Source organism: Xiphophorus maculatus, chromosome 14 (genome assembly GCF_002775205.1).
Source record: "Xiphophorus maculatus strain JP 163 A chromosome 14, X_maculatus-5.0-male, whole genome shotgun sequence".
Lineage (NCBI taxonomy): Eukaryota > Metazoa > Chordata > Actinopteri > Cyprinodontiformes > Poeciliidae > Xiphophorus > Xiphophorus maculatus.
In genome coordinates this window covers 13,009,699-13,035,144 of record NC_036456.1, presented here as the reverse complement: position 1 = coordinate 13,035,144, position 25,446 = coordinate 13,009,699, and the positions used below count along the sequence as shown (strand labels likewise).

General features: G+C 38.2%; 1 protein-coding gene across 1 annotated transcript; it reads right to left on the bottom strand.

Annotated features, from left to right (window-relative positions):
- Positions 1-6,659: 6,659 nt before the first annotated feature.
- On the bottom strand, positions 6,660-23,635 carry LOC102220871 (phospholipid scramblase 2). The gene is made up of 8 exons (XM_005804786.3): positions 23,505-23,635; positions 22,953-23,039; positions 15,941-16,209; positions 14,883-14,925; positions 13,456-13,676; positions 9,257-9,418; positions 8,413-8,574; positions 6,660-8,320 (listed from the first exon to the last, which is right to left on the bottom strand). The coding sequence occupies exons 2-8, from the start codon at positions 22,963-22,965 to the stop codon at positions 8,261-8,263; spliced, it is 930 nt and encodes a 309-aa protein (XP_005804843.1). The 5' UTR covers positions 22,966-23,039; positions 23,505-23,635; the 3' UTR covers positions 6,660-8,260.
- Between the last annotated feature and the right edge of the window lie 1,811 nt (positions 23,636-25,446).

The window sequence follows — 25,446 nt, the reverse complement described above, 5'->3', positions numbered from 1 at the left end:
TGTGAAGTAGAGTAATCGTAACAGATCTTTTTCTTCATGTTGGCCGCATTTTCTGGACTATTTATTTTTCTCATTTTCAGCACTGACCTTACTTGAAGGGAAAACTTAAGGCTTAGAAAAACTTTGTATTTTCTGTCCTGGAGGGTTTACTAAGAAGCTGGTCCAGTTGTAAAGCAGGTTAAGTTAACCTTGTGCTATAGGTAAAGCACCTAATTTTCTTAACTAAATGATGCCTGCAGGTATATCTATTAGCAGGTTTAATTTTGCCTGCACTTGGTTGGGTACATTATTTTAAGTGTATTTGACAAGTTTACCAAAATATAAAAAATGTCATTCAAACTGCATTTGCCTTGTTTTACTTTTTACTTGTACTTTTCATTACATTACTTGAGTACATCCATTTTTACAGTAATTTCCATACTTAAGTACAAGAAGTTTCAGATACTTTAAGACTTTTACTCAAGTAACATTTCAGTCAGTGACTTGGACTTTTACCAAAGTCATATTTTGGAGAGGTACCTATACTTTTACTTGACTCTGAGATTTCAGTGCTTTATACAACACTGCCCAGTTGTCTTTATAGATGAAAATACATTTTGACTTTAATTTGGGAATTAAGGTCCCAGAACCTAAAGGAAAAGTGTGGAGGCACAGAATCGACCGTGCTTGAAGTCCAGTGGGACGTTTATTCCACAGTCAGAGAGGATTTGGACAGCAATGCCATCTGCTGTTCATGTCCACTTTGTTTTTATCAAATATAAAGTCAGCAAAGCCATCTACCTGCACTGCTGTCAGCTTAGTCCACTTTATAATTCAACCAGGTCAAATTCATCCAAACCAGTTTTTGTCTGGTTTGGTTTAAATTCAGTTTAAATCAATTCAATTCATTTGAACAAAAAATACTTAGATTAAGATCCAGTCACAATTTTAGTTCATCACTGTTATAAACTGATTACTGGATATAAATTAAGCCCATCTGATTGTTGATTTACCAACAATTTCTACATCTAAAGCACGGGGCGACTGTGGTGGAGAACAACTCCCTTTCAACAGGAAGGAACAGCAGTATGAGCGTTGTGACTGTACTGTGATCGGCTGAGGGTTGAGAGGACAGAGCAGACAGAAGCACAGGTCCAGGAATACAGTCAGAGCCGTAGGCGTAGGAACTGGGGAGAACTGGAGGGGACATTATAGTACCCTAGACCGTTACTTGGTCTCTGACACTAACGACAATAAACGCAGGTAATATACTTGAAAAAAGGTAAAACATTGTCCGTTAGAATGGATGAAAAATGTTTAGATACTTAAATAGCACATTTTTACAAGACAAATGTCTAGCATAAGCTAAAGCTAATGTTAGCCACAAAGTTTAAAGAAAGTAAAACTCACCTTCGTATCTGTGTATAACGAGGCGAACATGTTAAAACCTTTCTCCAGCTTATTGTCGGGGCTTCGGATCGATGTACATCATTAATTGTTACCTTGGACAAGCCCTGCAGACGCCCAGTGCAAAGAGCCTTTTTCAATAGATCGGAAAAGATTGAGCCGCTTTGCCCCGAACGCGGAAGCTGAGGTGCAAAGAGCTCAACAGTTCAGAGTTTCTCATAAATCCTTTATTGTCACTATTTAAATATCATATTCATTGTTCCAGGTAGGGGAAGCCATGCTTTGCTGCATTTTACAATGAACTTAAGTTTTATATCCAGACTATCAAAGACAGAAAATAGCTATTAAAACAATTGAACTCTGTACTGCTTTGAATGAACAGTTGGGAACCGAAGCCCCGTAGCTTTTTCTTCATCTTGAATATATTTATCTGTATTTGTTTTTTTCTGGAGGCAGAACAAATGTTTCACTCTGTCGTTGTACAGTGTGTCTGTGAATAAAGTTTTAAAAAAAAACATCTCCCCTCCCCCACACCCAACAGACTTCTTGTGGCTTTGATGTCACAGTGATGTCACTCATCCTGTCTATGACATCACTGGCGGCTGCCTTTGTATTCCCAGATTCCACAGAGAAATTCATTTGCAGTTTGAACCAGAGAGCAAAGATGGAAGAAGAACATTTTTTGTTGGCAAAAATTAACACTTTACAGAAGAACCGCAGCAAGCTGCAGGAGGAGAACCAAGAGCTTCAGAAAACCGTAGAAAGTCTGAAGATTAAACTGGAGCGACTAAACAGAACGGACAAGACACACGACTGGCATAAGGAAAATAGCTTACTTGTAAATTCAAATGCACATTACAAAAAACAAATCAGAAAAATTAATCTGGACCTGGAGGAAGAAAATGCAACTATACACCAGCTAAGATGTGATAATGAAGCCAAATTAAGAATAACACTTAAACTGGAAGAGGACCGGAAAAAACAGAGAAACATTGCAGCAGACAAATTAAGAGCAAAAACAGAAAAACTCGAGTGGCTAGAGACAGAAAATGAAGAGTTAAATAAACAGATTGTATCTCTGAAGATTAAAAATGACAGGATCAGATCCAGGCTGGCAGAAAAAAGCAAAGATGTCCAGCAAAGGGAAGAACCAGTCAGGGAAAATATCCAGGAAGAGGAACTTTCAGTATGTCAGAAAGTAGGGAGAATTTTTATGCATTTGTACGATTCAACGGTGGCGTATTGGGTGCCACCCTGGGCTTTTTTTTAACAGTAAATGATATTTTGGGTTGTTGGAAACAGGATGTTTGTGGGATAGTGATGCGTTTAAATTAATTACAAATATAAATACTCTTGTTTGCTTTTGGAATTTGTGCCTAGTGAGAGATGCTTGCAGGAAGACATCTAAACGGGTCAAACTGGAAGCTGACACCAGATGGTCTGCAGCAAGAGTGATGACTGACGGATGATTAAGGGTCGAAGTTTATGAACCAGAAACAGAGGAACTGTACATGAGACATGGATGCACAAGACAACTCCTTGTTCTGTTGGTTCATCAGTTCCTGCATCGTTTATACAGAAGGAAATAAACAAGAACTCTGAATTTTGCATTCTACATTCCAGCAGCTTGCAGGTGCAACACACCTGTGACTCAAGAGAACAGAAGAAGCAGCTGCTATGTGATTAACTCAAGATAACCAAATCCAGGGGTCTCAAACTCCAGGCCTCGAGGGCCGCAGTCCTGCAGTTTTTAGATGTGCCACAGGTACAAAACACTGGATTGAAATGACTTAATGACCTCCTCCTTGTGTAGATCAGTTCTCCAGAGCCTTAATGACCTAATTATTCTGTTCAGGTGAGGTGCAGCAGAGGCACATCTAAAAGTTGCAGGACTGCGGCCCTCGAGAACTGGAGTTTGAGACCCCTGAATAGGCTCTGTAACTAGGACCGCCCTAAGGAAATAAAAAGAAAGTCTCTGGGAGGAGCTGTTTTAGAGCGGGTAGATTGTAACTAAAGCACGCTGCTGTCCGTTCTCCTTGCTAGTAAATCTAAAACTCACTTGTCTCTCTCTTCTTTTTCAGTTTGAGAATGCTTAGGTAGATGAACCTGACATTAATTTGGTCCTTCGAAGCCGGATCCCAAGATACTGAAGGAATCCAGCGGGTGAAACCGAATCCAGAAGGACCGTGCGCACGGCTAAACTCTTCAGAATGAGTTTAGATCCTTTTCCGGGACTGGTATTTGGTTTACCAGCTGGAATCTGACGCTTGACGGGACTCCGTGGAAGGGGAGAGACAACTGAGAGTAAATTCTCTTTTAAAAGAAAAGCGTGAATGAGTTGATGGCGTTCGCGTTAAAAGAAATCCTGTGTAAGAAACGCTGTGAATCCTGGGCTCTAACAGCGGAAACTAAACGGCTTTAACTTTATGCTGTTGTGGTGATAATTGGATGGCGGAGTCCAGCGAGCAGCCGCTTAAATCCGTCTTAAAAGTTTCATTCCGTAAAAAAAAACAGGGCGGCGGAGTCCTGCGTGAAGACGCTTCCGCTCCGTAACTGAAGTGTGATTGGAGGTATAAACACCTTTAGGTATTTTATCTCATTTAAAGTAGCGGGTTTGGAAGGAGCAAACCAATTGAGGATGCAGAGGCAAGAATCCTCCACTCGTAAGAGTCCAACAAAGGATTACCACAATTGGTATTTTTAATTGTTACCCACTATAAAAAAGAAACCAGTTTTTAGATCAGCCTAGGTGTTGACAAACTGGTCTAAATTGTTTAAAATGGGTAGAAATAGCAGGAAGTGGAGAGAAGTGTTTCAATATGTGTTCGTTTAATTTCTTTTATAAATGAATTCATTTAAATTGTCCGGAATGGTAGCAAAATAACTGCAGTACTGGAGAATACACAGCAGATGGCGGCATAGCAACCATTGAACGAATTACTGCTTTATATTTCAACAGTAAATGTAAATCAAAAGATTAACAGCAGTGAAAATATTGGGAGTGTGTTGAAGGGCAGGACCCTGATAAAATAGAAAATATCTGAATAAATGGATCGTAAAGTACAGGTTAAAAGGTTAATTAAATACTAAAATAGAACTAGAACTACAGAATATAATTAAAAACTAAAGAAAGAGCCAAGAAATTAAGGAAACAGAAGATTGTGATAACAGTGTGTTGGCAAATAAATAGATGACTAAATGAAACACTAACTAAATAAATGAATACAGGAATAAGTAGATGAATATAATAAATAAAAAAATAACTGAAAACTGGAACAAAAGTCATAAAGGAAAACAAGTAACAGACAGGAATGTGAAACACAAGAAAGGGGAATATGAAAGTTTTTTTAAGAAGGAAAAGGATGAGGAAACTTTAAACAGTTAAAGTTTCATAGAAAGAAAAATAATGATGAAAACTACTAGCTCATGGTTTGCAGGAATTAACAAACTGAGTAGTAGGTTTGGTAAGTAGGCATATGTGGTGATTTAGAAATAAGGAGAAAGGCAAGGAGCAAGTGAATCAAAGTAAGAGAATGGAAAGATGATTTGAACAAATATCAAATTAAAATGATCGTTGTGTTCAAAGTTGCTCTCATAGCAGTTTGGAAAAATGTAATAACTGGAAATAGAAAATAGATCTTATAGAGAAACAGCTAAAATGCTTTGCATGGTCCAAAGGATGTTTATAAAAATCTGAGTAATAATTATGTAGAATTATAAGAATTAAAATATTAGATAAGAATGTTAATTATTCTTTGCGCAGATTAAAACAAAAACAAGCTGCAGCTGATTCTGGACATCTTAACATTCTTTTAATAATGAACAAAACTTTATTAAGATAGAGAAATATTAAATCTACAGGACTTACTTTTAATTGATTCAGTGAAACTAAAACTAACTCTCTTATTAAATAGTAATTGATCAAACAGAGGAACACATAGCCTTCATGGATTTCAAATGCACCATTAGCTCTGCTCCTAAAACCTTTATTTTTATTGCCAATATAAAACAAAAACAAATGTTTGCAGTCCAAAACAGATTACAGTTTCTCTGGCTACAAGATCAATGTACCAATGGGCTCTTTGCACCTGCTGCGCTGACGTCACATCCTCATTCATCCGACACATTATCAGAGTCAAACTGTGTTTGCTGCAGGCCAAAGGTGCCAAACTCAAGGCTTGTGGGCCAAATCCAGCCCACCATTGCCATTAATGTGGCCCTAAACACTCTGGAGGGGCACATAAATAAAACCTTCAACATAAGTTGTGTGCTTAAATATCATTTAATCAATCTAATCAGGTCAGTTTTTATTTTTATTGTGCCAAATTACGTTCAAAGTGAAACTCAGTATTATTTAATATAAAGAAATACTCATCAAGTGAAGAGACTATTTATGTTTTAGTTGTCAGTGGGAAGTTTTATCAATAAATTCTGCCACAACCGGCTCTTTTTTAGGACATTTGTGATCTTGTGTGTGTCAAACTCATGAAAATGACACTTTTAAGATGTACAAAGCATGGCAAAAGTAGAAAAACCTCTTGATTTTTTTTTTAAATTGTCAATTGTCATTCTTAAACCTAGAGGTATTTTAAAGATATTCTGTGTGAATATATATATATATATATATATATATATATATATATATATATATATATATATATATATATATATATATATACAGTACAGACCAAATGTTTGGACACACTGTCTAATTGAATTCAATGAGAAGGTGTGTCCAAACCTTTGGTCTGTACTCTGTATATATATATATATATATATATATATATATATATATATATATATATATATATATATATATATATATATATATATATATATATATATATATATATATATATAATTATTATTATCATTTGGACACTGAATGGTTTATTTTTCTACAGGAACATGTCCGGACATGTTCATGAAGGGGTGTTGTGAGAGAAACACGTTGAGTAAAAGACTGATAAAAAAAAAAACAACACTTTCACAAGCTTCCAGGTGGGGGAGCTGTAACCCAACTAGTGCAACACCATTTTTCCTCCTTCCTTTTTTTCTTCTTTTGTTGTCCCTAAAGTAGGACGTGCATTTTATCTTTCTGTCAGCATCTTCACGGCAGATAAAGACTAACATTACCAACTTTGGACCCGTTCCTAAGAAAAAGCGATTGTGAGACAGAAGTGAAAGCAAAAGTTACACACACAGATCACAGTCTTCGATCCCACCCCTCTGTTTTCATGCACAATAACACCAGACCAACAATGACACAAATGCAGGTTTAAAGTAACATTGGTTTAATTTATGAGATTTTCGTCTGTAAAAAATGCAAAAGTTACAGAAAAAAAATAGAAAGGAAAGTACAACTTCTGCCACTTGTGTGTTACAAAAGCATGCACTGCAAATTACACCGAATATCTGCACTGCACACACTTTGCCTTCTTTGGAGATGAGATTACTGGCACATGGGAAAGGGAAATGAATGTTAACAGTGAGCGTCAGTGGCAAAAAAAAAGGTTCACAGGGTCACGCCCGTGTTATCCTCAAGAGCACAACCACTAGGAGTGAGAGTATTGAATGCATAGCAGATCATTTACATTCATCAAACTACCTGTTTTTTTTTTCTATAAACAACATAAACCACCGTAAGGTGAGAGCTCACACGGGTTCATTCTGAGTGTTTTTTTTTGTTTTGTTTTTTTCAACTTTGACAAAACCCAATGAGGTCACGAACCACAACTTCGTCTTATTTTTTTCCTTTAGCTTCCTATTCGTGCCGCACAACAATTTGTCATCATCTTGTTCAATTCACTTTTAAGCCGTGCAATCACAGGGAACTGAGGGAAACCTGCAGGGTAAAGTTCAGCTGCTCGCGCCATTTCCATGGCAAACACTAAGCGGGCACGTTATCACTCACTTTACACTCTTTGCAGCTTTATCTCGCACCACAGCCTGTAGACGCCGGTGGTTTCAACTTAGAGCAGTGAAGCAAGCAAGGGAAATGACCACTTCGGTAAATCCTGTCAGCATGCAACAACTCGAAGTTCGCGAGTTTTTCTTTTCTTTATTTTGTAATCAGACCAGCTCAAAGACCACTTCCTTATCAAGTTAAATGATACAAAGTTTGAATAGTAGCTTCAGATAAATGCTAAAACTAAGAAGTCAAGACTGCTTTTGGCTTTCCTCTAGCAGAATGGTGCTTTGGTTAAACAGTATCTAAACTAATAATGCGATACTGAGCAGGTAGATTGGTTATAACATTCTACATTAGACTATAACACGTATTTACAGGATAATATCTGTGTAAGTAAAAAGGTACATAAAAAATTGTTAGTTCTATGAATATTGGATCATAACTGAACCAAAACTGCAGAGCTGAAGTGATTTGAACAAACGCAGACAATGGCATCAGCTACATGCTGCCATGACTTTAAAAACAAAGTGATTAATACGCCTTCTGCATCCAAAAGGATATTGCACTTACACTATGTTTACTATGAATGCTCCATGAGCATGACAACGATATCACATATTGTAAAATATATATTGACAAATGTCAATAACAAGAAAAAGCACAGAGAGAGATGGCAGCAGAAAGCACATTCAACAGTATTTGGATATGCTGAGCTAAGTAAGATAGAAGACAGGTGGAGATTTTTTATTTTTTTTTACATTTTATCACAAATTAAATGAACATGTAAAAACTACGGAGTGTGGGGATCATTAACATCCTTCCAAGTAAGATCAAATTGGACTGAAGCCCAAATATACTGAATCTAATCATGTTTTTTTTTTTACATTTATAAATGAACGCTGGACTTTCTGCTGAAGAAACCAAGACAGGAACTGGACAACGGACATGGACTCAGGCACTCGGTTATGAAAACACAGAGCTGCGTTGGTTTGCCTCTCCCACTTTCTCGAAGAACATGAAGTCCTGCGGATGAGCCACGACAGAAAAATAAACGGCGTTAAGAAAGATCTCACCAGATAAAAATCAGACACCATCACTAAGATTCAGGAACTCACAATGAGGAAGCAGGCGCCCATGAGGACAGCCTTCATCTTTACGTCCAGGTCCATTGGGAATTGAATGCCGAAGTTGTCCGTGTCTGTGAAGACTTCCTTCAAGAGGCCGCTCCACTGCTTGCTGATCCGACCAATGGATGGTCCGCCATCTTTACCCGTCAGCTACACAGCAATGACGAAATACAGAACACACAGGCTCACAAAATTGTCTTAAAGCTACTTTCCTGCAATTATATATTTGAAAACAAAGCACATCAGCTGTCAAAAATATTTAATAATATGGTCATCACTGTAATATTTGGTTTATTTTTTTTACTATTTATATTTTACAACCAGGCAAGTAAAAGCACGAAAAAAGAATCTGACGGGAAGAAATAACTTATTTATTGAGTTCAGAAATAAATAAATGTGTTTCACTTCTGGCTATAATTATTACAGCAATCTATCACTTTAAATCCCTCAAGAGGAAAAAATGAGTGGGCCGGGAGAGTAACTCTGAGGGACACCAAGCAACTCAATGGCAATTCATTGAAGTAGTTTAGTTACAATCTAAAGAGACATTTTTTGAAATCTTAGATTTGTCCAGAAGGTCTACAGAAACTACTGTGAATACATACTACATGTTTAGTGTATTACTGTGAATTTTCAATAAAATTAAAAGTTCTAAAACAAACTAATGTATTAGATAAACAGTACCCAGGTCCCTACCTGCAGTTACAGAATAAATCCAAACAAAACTAAAAACCCTCGTCTGTAAAGTCTGAACAGACCATGGTCGTTGTGAACGACGCTTACAGAACAGTCAAAGCTCAAACTACTCCTCCAAGGACAGGTGAGAGTTCACCTCAAAGTTGACGTCCCCACAGCAGTTGCAGGCGAAGCAGGGCCCCTCCAGTTTCAGCAGCGTCTCTCCCTCTGGTCCCTGGATGGAGAACTTTGGCAGGAAAGGATGCCAGTCCTGTTTGATGAACCCTACGGTGGTTCCCGGCGGAGCCTGGACCTCCATCTGCGGGTCAGACACACACATATTACAAGGTTTCCCTCAGAAAACGCCCGGTGGTTGGTTGCTAGTGATCCATCCAGCGGCCCGTTGTGTTTTTGAGTTAAAAAATGTTTAAAGCTGACAGGAAAGTTGAAAATATCACTTGATAGTTATGTGTTATAGAAAGATTGGACGATTAATACCTGAACACCAACTATAAAATCTTAAAAAATGCAAAGATTTTAAATAGACTTAAATAAATAAGCAATGCTTAGCCTGGTGGGGGCACAAGTAAAGCCTGGTGGCCCGCCAGGCTTATAATACACTGGGGGAAACCCTGCAGTAACCCCACAGAGTTAGAAGGCGATTCACCTTGGCACCGACGACTATATATAAAAACATCATGAGGTCAGAAGGCTTCTCACAATGTTCAGCAGGAATGATAATTGAAGCTGTGACTCCACCATTGTGACACACAGAGGTAATAAATCTCACATGGTTCCTGGTCGGGGAGCGCACAGAGAGCTGTTGTGTGTGAGGGCATCGGCTTGGGCACAGGCTAGTGAGAACGGAGAGCCAACGACAGGATTAAACGGTGTAAAGATGGCAGAGGGTCGGGGATTAACAAGGAGACGGTTATGATGGACAAAAGGTCCATTCAGACTCCTAACAAGCCTCCCCTGAATTCAACAGCCTGAGCAAAAAGGAGACGATATGAAAGACAGAGGTCTAATTTACTTTTGGTTACATCTAGATGTGCAAATAGAGTTACATTAATTTAATTATAACATCTCAAACAAGTCTTCAGTAAGCGATCAGATGCACCACCATTTAACAAGAAACCAAATACGATCAAAAGTCATATTTAAAGATCAACTTCATGTCATTTAGTGGATATAAAAAGTTATACATTAAATGCCACATACCATTCCAACAAGGTTTTATTGTTCTTTTAACCCCACTCTGTAGTCCAGTAATACAGGACACAACCAAGGTAAACCAGAACTCCCTTCATTGGAAAGTACAGTATTTGTTTAAAGGTTAGCACAATTATATTTTATTCATAATTTTGTCCGCTAAAAGATTTATTTTCTAGCTAATGCAGAACATGTGTGTCATTAAAGCTAGAAAAAAAGATTTCAAATTATTTATATTTGCCTCATTTTACATCACAAAAAGTGTATTACCTTGGTGAATGTTTACCAAGGCCTCTAAACATTTCAATATCCACTGTATCTTAAGGAGAAAATATAATTTTTTCTCTTCTTTATGCGAGTAAAACTATCTGAAATGTAGTAGGCAATGTAGCTACATCTGCATCAAATTGTTATTTATTGCTCATGTCAACATTTAACAATGTAAGAGTAGTTCCACAAAAAACAAGGAATGATGCCTTTACTGATTTTTAAATTATTAATTAATCTCCTTTGCTTTAATCATCAAGACATAAATTAAGACTTTATTGCTGGTGTTCATATATTAATTTTCAATTCTTTCAATTACACATGATTATCAAGTGATATTTTTAAATTTCCTGTCAACTTTAAACATTTTTTAACTCAAAAACACGACGAGCTTAGCAAGTTTTCTGGAGGAAACCTTGATTATTATTAGTTCACATGCTTATGATTCATCTCCCCATTAATTACATCTTATTTCTGGCACACACTCACAAATTATGCAACTTGTAAACATGTCACACACAAAGATGGACGATCAATCAGGCACCAGAACCAGATATATTTTCAGCTACTTTGACCGTAACTGGTGACAAATAAATCAGCAGTTTTTCCCCCCCCCATTTAGCAAATGCATCGTAAATCAGGTAGCAAGAGCACAATAGAGAGCAACGCTTTCACCAGATAACATGAAGCTTCACCCTTTAGATAGTTTAGACAGTTAATAAGAAACACACTGTATTGAGAAAAGCTTGGCAGTTTTTGGGACATTTCAGAGTAAAGGTAAGGCGTCTGGGTGCCACAGACAGAAACTAAGCTTTTAAAATTGTTACAAAGTTGCAAATGACAGATTTCAAAATAACGCTGACCAGAAAACAGGTGCTGATGGTAGCGCTATAAGTAGACTGACACTCTGAAATAGGTTGGTTGAGCTAAAGGAGGCAGACAGCTGGAGAAACAGCCGCCACACTGACTGCATGACTCTTCAAAGAACTGTTCGATTCAGGTCGTCTTATGTTGTCACAATGAACAATCGTCAACTTAACCTTGAACCAAAACAATTTCTCTACAAATTGCGGTTTGAACAGACGTGACAGGTTTTGTAGCTCATTTCTTTTCCAACGCCACCTTTCCACCCGCTGTCCCAAATCATATCTGGACCAGAGGTTTCAGACATCCCTCCAAATCATATCTGAAACTTTACTTGTCTTTCCTCTTGTTGTAATTACTTCATCCTGTTCGCTTATCAAGTTTATTTCTAATTGTTTCTCTTCTCAAATCGCTTTATAACTGGCGATGGCTTCTTTTATGCTCCTAATCATTTAATTTAGAAAGTTTTATTGATGTATGTGGCTGCTTTCTAAGCTTTATGATACCATTCCTATAGCTTTAACTTATCAAATTTATTAACTTCCTGTGCTGAATGGATCAACTAGTTTACATGTGTAACTATAAAACTAGTGACAATACTAAACACCCACTTAAAAAAACAGTATAGGGACATTTATAAAATTTTTGGATTAGACATGTGCTTGTGTGAAATTCTGCCAGTGTTATATGATAGTCTTATTTATCCTGATACTGTATCATATGAGTGATATAATTTAGATACTACTTTTAACACAAGCTTATCTAAAACATAAAAGCATAAACGAGAATTAAAACCAGAAATTCACACACACCAGAAACATAAAGACAAAATTGTTCATTTTCTGACATTGAATCAAACTAAATTTTCCTGTTTCTGGTCAGTTAGGGTACCGACATTATTTCTATTGGCTAAATATCTATATGGGAGAAAAAAGTTAGTTTTTATTCCTTTCTTCAGTCAGAAGTTTAGATACACCAAGCTGTGCAACAATTTGAGACGCTCTGATGATGATGACCGTGAAAGCTTCTGAATCTAGATTACAATATCTGCGTTAAATGAAGACAGACCTGTGGGCGTATATTAAGTATTCATCATTCTTATTTGCAATGAATGGTTCCTGAAGGTCCATCTGTTCAAACAGCTACATGGAGGAATAAGCAGCATGGGAAAGTTGATCGTATCATTTAGTAAAAAGATCCGTTCTGTTTCATAACAAAGCCGCGAACCCAATCTCACGAAAAATATGCGGCTCGAGCCAAAAAGGTGCCCGACCTGCAAACCCGACTCAGTTACAGCAGTTCTGTCAAGATGAATGGCCCAGACATATTGTGAGAAGTTTCTGGAAGGAAACTTAAAACTTTTGACCCAAATCATGTCGTTTAAGAAGCAGTTCTGCCAAAAACTTAAAATGTTAAATGCTGAATTTGGAAAAAAGTTTTTTTTTTAAATCTCTAACCATCCTGGACTTTAGAAAACAGTAATACTTTTGCACTTCAAACAAACCTGGAATAGGAGAATTTAAAAGGTTGGTGTCTTTTTATACAGTGGATAAATGTCTGGTTTCTCCTCTAGCAGCTTTAGTAATGTGATCCAATACTGTTCTTATTTTAATGTTGATACAGAGATTTAAGGAAAACGTTACAATAAACACCCACTAAACTTTGTAGCATTAGTCAGGCGCTTTCTGAATAAATGTAAAGCCTGTCTTTGTGCCAAATTGGATGCTGAATCTTTTGTAAATAAGAAAAAGCCTTAAACAGCAGCAGATGGAGGAAGGGCAGTTCTGCGCTACTTTAGCAGATAAAAACTCTTGCCAATCCTTTTTCTCTATCACGAAACTGATCCATGCCTTCACATAAGCACTCAGGATGTGTGATAAACTTTCCCCTGGAACAATACAGGACAAGGTGGGGAAAATATCTACGATATCGGGGCTATTAACAACTTTTATTAGTAAAGTCTTGCATCACGGTCAGCCAACGCGACACAACAGATATAAATTTAGGACAGACCTCCTGCAGACAGCAGGGACACCAGCAGGAGACGCATCGGAAGGGCCGGATGAGACGGATGACCTCCCTGTCCATGTTGTCCTTGATCGTCATGTCGAAGCTGCGCAGAGAGCCGCAGCAGTTCCTGGTGCAGCAGTCGTTCTTCTCCTTGGCCTTGTAGATCTTCTGGCCCAGACTGTTTTTGATCTCGTACTGGTTGTTCGTCTCAAACCCAATGAAAGCTGTGGGAGAGCAGGGAGCAGAGATGTTAAAATACTTCAAATAAAAGTATTAATTTAAAGTATTAAATAGATTTTTTTGTTGAAGTAAAATGAAGAAAAATCCTGGTTTTGATTCGATTATGTTCAGTCCAGAAAGCATCCCCTCGCAATGTAAGCGAGGCTGTTTGATTATTTATGATTTATTTGCTAGAGAGTAAATGTTTTTAGGAATTTTAAAGAGCAAATCTGCTCTGTTTTATTGCAGTTAGAGGTTTAACAGGTAGTGTCCTCGAACTAAATATGTTCAGTCCAACCAATTCATTCAGCGTCATGTTAAGCAGCATTGACAGCAGAACTAAGATGTGCCTGTTTATGTTCCACCTGTAGCCGTCACAAGACCCTGCTACTTAGAAACATCCGAGTTTCTTATTGAGCAATATTTAATAAAAACATGGAGATGGACTGAACCAAAGCTTCATGTCTTAGTTTTTCAGCAGTGATGACATACGAAGCTCCCCTAGAATGAACTTAATTACAGAGAAAAACCATCTAAAGTACAAATCCAGCTGCATGTAGCGTTCGTCCAGCCCCAATGAGTCTTTTTAGCAGACTGGCCACTGACTGGCACCCAGTCTATCCAGAGGGGTTTTCCCAACATGGAAGATTCAAACAGACTGAATATCAAAACAACTTCAACGTGATTTTTTACCATCAAATGACGGTACAGTCTTACTCGAAAATTCCTAGAATAAGCTGACAATTTTAAAGTGAATTTATTTTTTCTATAATAAATCTATCAACCATTGTTTAATTGTCAAAAATCAAACCAAATCACTGACTTTGAAATTCAAAAACGTTTTGATCAAATATTACTACTTTAAACTTTTTTGTTTGCTTCTTAATAAAGTCGTAGCTTTATTAAGAAGTGATAAGAGTATCTACTTTTTTTTTGTTCCTCTAAATGGAAACATGCCAAAAACAAAAGCATAGAAAACTTGAAATGTCCAAATAAAATAAGTTCAAATCCACAGAAAATTGGTTCACCAGGCACAAAATTCACCATCTCCAATAGGCATCTCAGTCCTTATGATCCCATAGGAAACATTTTCGTAAAAACAAATATTTCTCAGCATTCATTTCTCCTCCCACACACTCAATGCTCTCAAATTAGAGGTTTTACTTTCTACACATTTCAGTGTGCAAAAAAACGACATGAATAAAATTTACCTTCCAGGAGCTCAACTTTCTGATGGATCAGGATCTGGTCGATCTAAAGTAGAATAAAAAAATATACAGATAAGAAACAGATGAACACATCTGTACATTTAAAAGTATTTTCAGCAAAGACCAGTATAAATCAAGAACTTAAAAAACAACACACGCTAAGTTCTTAAAAGCAGACAGTCACGTGTAAGATCATTTCTTTTTACCATTTCAGCCAAGCCCACAGCTTCTTGGAGAACTATGAAATCTTACACAAAGGAAATCTGCTGACTTAATGTTTTCCTTGGTACATTGTTTCAAAGTTCAAAAGGCCAACAGGATAAAGTTCATGTTTTAAAGGGGTCGCGTGATGCATTTTTCAGGCACATATTTTCATTTTACAACACACACAAGTAACTATATCACCGTAAGCTGCTATGAAAATGCTGTATTTATCAAATACTATTTAGAAGAAACGTGAAGGGTTGAAATTGGTCTCTGTCTCTTTAAGAATCCCAAACTCTTTCCAACACTCTTCCTTCAGTACGTCGTCACAACAACACTCCACCATTATGCCATTTACAAGCGTTCTACTGAGAAATAGCTTGTGTGATGAGCTTAGCAGAATCAAAGCAACACTCCAGGTATGTATCTGACAGAGTAACAATATGACATGACATAAAGCTCAAAAAAGTCAATTTGACATGATGGCCTCAGTTTATTCATAAGGCTTTAATAAGTTCTGCATCACCTCCGTTGAAGGGAAATAAAAAAAATTTTAAAAAAAGCTGTTCTACTTGTGTTGTTGACTTTAGCCTCGTTAAAAAGTTGCAGGAATCAATGGGTGGATAAGAAGTGCGATAAGGCATGTTGAGTTTTTCACCACCCTGGTAGGAATCCACAGCTGTTGCTCACCACCAGAAAGGAAGGAAGAATCATTAGCAGAAGTGTTTTTTTTGTTTTTTTTTTAACAGACGTGAGCCCAGACTGACTCAGAACGCCGTGTCTGTTTACAATCGCAGATATTACCGTTTATCTCACAGAATTTAGTTTATCAGATGTTTCCTGCTTTCCAGAACTACCTGTGTTAGGTACTCGAGTCCAGGCGGGACGCCGACAGGAGCCGGAGCTGGAGACATTCCCATTGACTGGCCGCCGTAGTCCGGTCCTGGACCTGGAGCAGGGCCCGGTTGATACATAACAGGAGGCTGGCCCTGGTGGTAGCCCATGCTGAAGCCTGGTGGGGGAGCCTGACTGGGGTCTCCGGGATATCCCCCAGCTGGGACTGGATAAGGGGGCGCGGACTGGCCGGGTTGTGGGTAAGGAGGATGGTTTGGAGAGCCTGGATAGCCTGCAGTGAAACACACACGTTCATCTTTTACTGGATGTACTGGTTTTCTCAGTGATAAAATTATATGCAGCATATGTTTTGCATGTTTTCCCAGAATTTTCTATGAAAAAAATAGTCCAGAACTGTGACATGAAAAGAGAACAATAAAAGCAAGTCTTAGAAGACTGTATCCCCCTGAGCCAATCCATTTTAGAGACTATTTTTGTCCAGTCCTCTTTACAAAAAAGCTCGGGCTCAAGATGGAGATCATCTGTTAAACATTACGGTTCAGGCCACAGATCTTAATTGAATTTAGGTCTGCACTGTGACTAAATTCAATTAATTTCTAACTACCTCTGGTTGTACGTTTAGGGTTGTTGTCCTGCTGGAAGGTGAATCTTGATCCCAGTCAGTCAAGCAAAAGAGTAACAAAAGCGCCTATGAGATGCTCTGCCACCCAAACATCAATTGGGGTTAAAACTAAAAAAAGGAAATTTCAAAACCATAATGCAAACCACTAGAAGAATAAAGCAGCTTATTGGTTTCTTATCTGGTGATGAGATGATGTGCCACGTCCGGGCTTCTTCATTTTCTTGTCCAAAAGTCACGATAAGAGACTTTTTTGAACAACAAACGGTGACTGACCCGTGGTTGTGTGCGAGAGATTCTAGGCATCTGTTTAGTCTGGATTGAGTTACTTCTCCCTGGATGCTATTATCCACTGAGCCACAGAGCAAACAGGAACATTTTACAGGACAGGAAGTAAACATCAAGCATGTGAAGAGTCATGGTAAAAAAAAAAAAAAAAAGAACACCCACTTTCAGTTGCACATCTCTACCTAAATGGGAGAAATATGAATATTCTGGCTTATAATGGGGGTTAAATGTGACTCAAATCTTACTGTAAGTTAACCCAACAGATGCCACACCTTCATTGACTAAGCAGAGAAAAAAAAGGCCAGAACAGAAGAGCTGTGTTTGATAAAGTATAATGTGATTTGTTCTCACATATTTGTGGCCCACTCCTCTTTCCAACACGGCCTCCGTTCACCGAGGTTAGCAGCGTTTCTGCACGGCTCACCACAGCCTTTCAGCAGGTCGCGGTCTGGGGTTTAACCCCTTAACTGCCACCCTCAAAATGCTTGCATGTCCGTCGATGGGTCCATGAGGAAACTGGTGTTATCATGTGACTTAAGGGGTTTACCTGAATTGTTGCAAAACACTTTTTCCTTTCTGTGTCAGCCATTTTGTAATACATTGAATCAGTTGGACAAAGCCACAACTGGTTAAATGTAGCCTCACATTTACCTTTACAGTAATTGTGACATAGAGCACATCATATTTACCATAAGAACTACAAGTGCAAAACAGGCCCAGATCTTTACCACTAAGCCATCATGCTTAACCAGTAGGATCAGGAGGAGCAGCTGGTGTATCGTCTTTGGTTTTCTACAAGTAAGGCCCTCTGGGTTATGAACAAACATCTCTACGTTGCTCAAGAAGTCTTGTTGATCATTCAGATCCAACTCTGTGAACCAACTTTATGTTGTCATATTATTTTAGAGAGAGGACGCTTTCACAGCCTGTACAGTCTCAGATGGAACCAACTTTGAAGTGAATCTGAAGATCTCCAGGGAAGATTGGCAAATGTCTTAAATGACTTGTAAGCAGAATGGACATCAATTTAAATGAAAGAAATCTACAAATATCCACCTTTCTAGACTTATGGGTAGTAACAGTTGCTTTTCGAAGAGCCTAACTGATCTTTTTCCAACTTTGCATCATGTTTACAGACACCTGCAGGCTATGCCCCGACCAACCAAACATTACCAGAACCTTAATGAGCAGCACCCAGCTGCTAATATGTCCTCTGACCTCTGACTTGCACATAACCGCTCTATAAAAAGTGCAACAACTCCATAACGACCTCCATCTGTGCATAAACTCCCCAGCTTGAAGCTCTTTGTTTTTTACCACAATCGACTCACCATTAATGCTTTCAGCCTCTTAATGGGAGCCAAACTGGTTTTAATGTCTGCGAATGTGTCATGTTGTTCAAAAAGCCCTTCGGTCTAACAATCCTGCCTTTCTCACCACAAGCCAAATAACAGCACTTTACTGCAGAGAGACCAGCAAAACCAAGAGTTTACAAAATGGCCCCAGCATAGAGATGAGAAACATTATTACACTGAACTCACTGTTCTTATTTACAAATTTATTCTATCCGGTTAGAAAAGGCCATCTAGTTTAAAACACATTTTTATATCTGAACTGTAGACATCTGCATCTGTTTGACCACTAAATGCTCTGATTACGCTCCTGTCTCTTTAACGCGTTATGGTTTCAGTGAAACGATAAAACGAAATTTTGTCAGATAACAATTTTTTTATTGGTCATTAAATTTACATAAGATGGAAATTTCTCTTCAACACCTAGCAGGAGGAGATCATGCAGATAAACGCCAAAGTCCACAGTGAAGTGAGTCAATTTAAATAAAACTACATGTACACACAGATTAGTTTGTATATCCATAAAAACTGCTAAAAAGCCATTTTTCTGAATGAGACAAAGAAAATAATGTTTAAGCATTGTAAAAGTTACAGGTGAACGACTTAATAACATGTATGGCTTTTTCTCTGCAAAAACTGAACTTTAAAAGTTTTGCCAAATAGAAGAAACAAAAAACAATAAATGGAGATGATGAGAGAAGACATTTCTGAAGTGTGGACGGCTTGTATAATTCGTAAAATGAAAGTTGGTTTGGATCCATAATCTTACTGGCCATTTAATATAACACCGGAGGTGTTATATTAAATGAGAGCACAAGCTGAGTAAATGCCCTTTAAATCTTGGTCAAAGTGTTTACTGATTAACTTTTTAAGCTCGTTATCAACTTTGTATGCAACTTTCCTTTTTTACAAAGATTTGACCTGCCAAGACCAATTTTTGTGTATTTTGATTTCGAGTGAAGTACTAGAGCATTAGAAGATATGAAAACAGTTTTTAAAATATTATTTGTCTGACCTTCCTGCCATAAGTGATCATTAATTATGTATTTAGGAGAAGAGGAAACGCCACAGTGTGGGAGAAAACCAGTTTGATTTGGAGTTCCCATTTTAAAATGTCTCCTGCGCCTCAGTGAGTTGCACAGCTAGTGACATAACAATAAAACAGTGGACCTCCAGTATTTGCAGGGGTGAGTGATCACAACCACCCAGAAAAAGCTTGAATCCAGGAATTCTTGGAATGTGTTTAAAAATGCTTGAAAATCCCTATTTTTATAGCTGAAGCACCAAATGTACCTTAATATGCTTTAATACACACAGTGGAAATCACCTTGGCACCTCCATGCCAGAAACTGACATCTACAATCTCTTATTTCTGCTCTTGGAGTTACAGCCAATCAGAGCCAAGGAAACTAAAACAATGCTCCTGGATTGGCTGGACTAGTACAGCTAGTAGTGAGCCAAGCAGCACTGCGCCTTGGCATTTCAGCTCAGCAAGCTGCATTTTCTTTTGAATATTTTAGATATGTTCTTTGAAATAAAATAGTGAATAGGCAAATCCACAGATCCTGAACCTGGCATAGACTAACAGTCCAGTGTTTCTCTCAGCTTGAATGAATCCAGGTCCCAACATGTCATGGAAAATACAGTTTCCTTTTAAACAGCTTCCTCAATACCTGCACATTACAAACCCTTGGGTCATTTTAATTAGTTAATTTTTCTTAGAAAATTTGTTAACTAATTATCTCACATGCCCTTTGTGAGTAGTGGCAAAATACTGACAAAGGGTGATTGTTTGCCCCAGTCCTTTTCTAGCCAACTCACATCCTCCACACTTTTCAAAGGTTAGCTGTGCCACTGCTGATCCCATTGGATTGAAATGGCAGAGGGGCAGCATGGTGCTACTAATCAAATGCACTTGATAAGAGGAGCACCATCCGTTTAATAACATTTCTAAAGGCAGTTTTGGTAGTTTGGTGGAGTTGTGTGTCAACACAATGCCAGAGATGGAAGAGCTCGCCGATGATACTTGAGAAACAGCTGTTGATGCTCGTCACTCCAGGAAGGCTTGGAAGGTCATCTCCAAACATTGCAATTATAAAAAGGTTGAACAAGTCCTAGTAAATCTTGTTCTCTCACCATAATGTACGTACAACATTATGTTAAGAAAACCCAAGTACTGCATATTGGCAACAAACGTCTCTTTGAAGTTGTCATTCATGGTGGTGGAAAGGTGGTTGCTGGGACTTGCCTTGAAGCCACAGGCTCTGGAAACCATTAGGTTTATGACCCAGTGCCCATCTTGCACTAAAATCTGTCCTAAATTATCCAAACATCTTCCAGATTTCTTAAATACAGACATAGACATCTACAAGACACAGTAAGGACGGTTAGCAGTGTTTTTGTTTGGTATTTGAATAGTAGCTCAAGTATCAGGTTACATGGCGTCAAACAAGACGCTTTAACAAAGTCCTTCAGGGGCACTGAGGTGTCTTTATGAAATCTATTTTTTGATTGATCAATCTGATGAGGAGGGTTAAGGTCAGATAACCTCAGTAACATGTCTGACTCTCCAGCTGAGGTAGTCACAGGCCTATGGGACAACGCAGCGAGTATATGGGACTCGCAGCACCACTTCCTTCATGTTGTAAGGAAGTGAGGATGAAGTGATGTAGTGTTGACTTGATTTGTGCAATCATCCAGCCACAGGATTTAAAAGTGTAAACAAGACCCAAGCATACTAAACAGAGTTCATCCAGCATTATGGTTTTGAAAAAAAAGGTAAGAGGGAGACCTCCAGCGCAGATTGTGTGCCTAACGGTTTCATGAGGTAAACTAAAGAATTCAAAGCATCTGTCTGCTGTGTTATGACCTTAAATGAGCTGCTCATACTCCAAAGCCCTTCACTGTGGCCAAATTAAAAAAACATCTGCATAAAACAAAAGGGCCCATTTTTCCCCAGAGTGTTTTAAAACACTTGTTGCCAGTTATTATCACAAACACTTGATCCCAATTATTCCTGCCAACCGAGGAACAACCAGGTGTTGGGTTTCGAGGGAAATTATTTTTCCCCATGTAGATTGGGGTAGCCCTTCCCTTAAATTAAATCATTATTTCATTTATTCATAATTTTTACAGTTGTCAACCAGTCAAAGGTATGTAGACGATGGATGGAAGATTTTTAGAGGATAATCTGCAGTAAGGAAATGTTGTAATCATGCGTACAATATGGTGTGATCAGCTGTTCTAATCTGTTGTTGAGAAATGAAATGGCAAAAGAAGCACAATCAATGGGAAATAGTGTTAAGCAACAATTCAGATAAAGGTATACTACTAATTTAACATGTTCTCTAAAAATTGTGTTACATCAAAATTAATTAAAATACTTAACCATAACAAAAAATAAAATCAGTCCCATAGTTTTCAACACACTGGCAAGAAGAGGTTTGATTAGAGGTATAAAATAAGAGTTAGGAAGCAACAGAATGGAAATGTAAGGTATAAAATTGGGTTATGAATTTGCTAAATTGCTAAATTGTGAAATGACCCAAAGACCATTTTCAGGATCTCCATCTTTTCTTCCTAACCGTGACATTTACTATAGAACCAATGGAGCAAGATTATTGCATTTTCTCTGTGTTAGAGAAATTGTATATATTTATCAGACATTTGCTTAATCATTTTATATTCTAAATAAATATTTCTGAGTGTGTTTAAGGGCGCAGAGGCAGCCGGCACCAGTTCTAATCAGACGGCTGCTCAGCAGAAGGACATCCTGTTCTTCATGTTTACAAAATTTTAGTGTATAGCGTAATTGTGCTGATACAGTTATACAGTTTGTAGTAAATATTCTAGTTTATCTTATGAAATGTGAATCACGATGCAGCTGCATATGTTTACATTAGAGCTGAAACGTGCGTTGTAAGTAGGGGATGATTTTCAATAAAAAGAGAGGTGCAGCAGAATGTGCTTTCAGAATAGGTGGAGATTGTAACCGAAGCGCATCTCTGTCTGTTCTCCTCGCGAGAAAAAATAATCTAACCCTCTCTTGTGTCTGTATTTCATTATTCTAGGTAATTCAAACATAACACTCTGCTTCCCTAGAACAGAGATGGGGCATCAGCTCCAATTCTGACATTTGACGTTTACTTGCTGTGTAGACGCTGATGTGACTCACATCTAACCAAACTGGTTTTCTGTAATCTTGGTGTTCGGCTCCAATGGCGAGCTTAATCCAGCCAGTTGAAAGCCATGAGCCTCCAATTTGTTTTAGCTCTCGCATAGGAAGGGAAGTAAGAAATGCGTTGCACCTCACATTCCTTCACCCTCTTTCCAGGAAACACAAGATTTGCATCTAGAAAGTGAGGCGGACCGTACTAGCAGACGAAAGGAACTACAGGCAGGCACACGTAACGCCTCCAAAACCTTTTAAGCAACGAGGGCGGAGCCCGCAGGACCAACACCAGAGATGTCTTATGTTAGGAACAAGTTTCAGATTTCATCATCTATCAGGAACAAAGGCCACGTGAAGAATCGAGGGAGGAGGACCGGTTCATGATTCACTGCTTTCTATGGAAAATCTGGGTTAGGCAAGAGTGAGGGAAACTTAAAAAGGCAAATCAAACAATGTCACAATAGCTAAAAGATGTGATAATAGGAGAAACCAAAGAGGAAGAAAGTGCTCCAGAGGTCAGTGTCGGTTTTTATGACTGCAAAGTGGAAAATTGTAATCAGCACTTGATGTTTATTATAACTTACCTGGAGCAGACATTGTGATTGGTGGACAAATGGAGAAAGAAATGAGGTCACTCTTCCCAAATCCCTCCCAGGAATTTCCCTGGAAAACTGAGGGACGAAGAAAAAGGAGAGAAAGGGTAAGGGGGAGTTATGATAAAAGCTGAAACCGTGGGAAGGCGAGGAGGGGAGTACAGAACAGGAAAAAACACGAGGCTCCGGGCGCGTGAAGTACAGTAACAGGTTAACAACCAGCAAAAAGCTGGGGAACTCATGATGAAACGAAACTCCAATGTTTAGGGAATAATCCTTTAGTTTTACCATGCTGCAGGCTAGAAAAGAAATCTTGCAAAGCAGAAGTGGGTGTGTCGTGTTTAACCAGACACATCTGCCAGGCACTAAAAGCTGCCTATAACCTGTTTATAACATATTCAACAGCATGGTTTCTTATGTAGAACATGCAGTCCTGTTGTGGCCCTTTTCTCCTAATCCCGTTCAAAATGAGCAGCTAAAAACACATAAAAGCCTCCAATAAACGTTTTGATTTAACTTTCAAAAAGATGCAAAGCAACTTACGCGTGAATTTAAATCCCAAAGAAAGAGCAGAAAAGCAGGTTGTCGGTTCCAAAGTGGTACTTTCAGTCCTTCGCCCAATCTGTTTGTCGTTGCTGCTGCTGCTGCTGCTGCTACAGTCTCCCCTCCTCTTTTCTCTCTCCTCCCCTCAGAGAGGCGTCTTTGGGCGTTCTTGTAGGGAGGCAACCCGTCATGGCGCAAACATGAACATGGGCGGGAACCAGTCACATTCGAGTTAAAAATCATGTTTAAATTATGTTTGACGACCCAGTCAACCCACGGGTGAAAGGTGAAAATGTGTTGTTTGCAAATTATTCACGTCAAGTTCAACGCGACGATTAAGCGGACAGGCATTAATGGTGAGGCTTATACCTAGTTCCGAGTGCGCACATGCAGCTAGCATTACGGTACTTTCAAAATAAAAGCATAAGCTCACCTTCCTAAAATAACGGCCGAAGTCGTTAGCTAAAAGTGATTTTGGCAACCAAAAAAAATGACTTTGGCCATTATTTTAGGAAGGTGACCACATTGTGTTTAGATAATCTGACTTTGACATTTAGAATAATAAATAAACGAGAATTACAAATCAACATTATGACAGGTGAGGCCGTCACTGAATTTTTACAACTGGAGAAAGGAATCATTAACAAACGTTTATTTTAATAATCAGTTCTCTATTTTTTTTAACTTCATTATCTATTCTATAGCTACTTACACTAATTTAAAAAATACAAGAGTGTCCTAATACAAGTGTGTCAAAATTTCATTCTGACTTTAAAAGAGTGTATATAAACATCAAACTGTTGCTTTTCTTGTGGGCGTCTCAGGGTGTTTAGCTTTAAACGGCGCCCTATTTCATTCGGCAATGCGCATATCCGTTTCCACTTCTTTATCTGAAACCAAATTTAAAAATGTATGACGTTGAAATTCTCAAAGGTTATGCCTGCCATCTCTGTTTGTTTATATATTTATTTACTTATTATTTATGTATCTGTATGTTTGTTTACTTATATCTTATTTTACTTTTTATTAAAAATCAATGGCAAGTTTTGGCCTAAATAACCTTCGTTTCGTTTTGAATACCTTCATGTATACAAAAAGGTTTTAATTATTTATTTGTTAGATTTTGTTTTATGTATTTATTTTTGTTAAAATTACTGGAAAGTTATTCCACCCAACGAAAACCCAGTTTTACTTTGAAAGCAGAGTGGTTCCCGTAATGCCATGTGCATATGAATGCACAATCAGGGCCGGCCCAAGGCAAAAGCAAACTAAGCAGCCGCTTAGGGCCCCAGGGAACTGGGAACTTCAGTGGAACTGATTTTATTTTTTTATTTTAGTAATAATTTCCGTGCCATTATATCAAAAACACACAGTTTCACTATGAACTGATTTGTTTTTACAATAATATATATTTCATAATGTATGTAGAAATTATTATTTTCTTGATAAAAAGAAAACAAATAAATTGCTCTAGGGGCCCCGCTTGATGTAAATTTAATTTTTAGGTATTGGAGTAACGCTTAAGAGAAATGTATGTAATCAGAGAATGTCATGGATATGTGTGTAGGGCTGCACGATTGCAGTTTTCTGACCGTTCCCTGGTTACTGATCTTTAAAAAGCCTGACCTGCTGATTTTAGTTTTGGCTGATATGACTTTTTTTTTGTCTGAAATGTCGCTAAATATAGCAAGAAAGTCACTGAGTTGGCAACAGTGGGGTGAATATTGTTAACTGTAAACATGCAAACCCGACCTGGTGGGCCGGTCTGTCAGTCAAACCTCTCACTGTAGAGCAGGAGAGGACAGAAACTGATTTTTAAACCTTTGCTGACAAAGGTAAGATCAGCTTCACGTGTAAGCATCGACCGATCACGATCCCCCAAAATTAAGGAAATCATCACCCAGAAACCAACTGATCGATAAATCAGCTGGCCAATAAATGT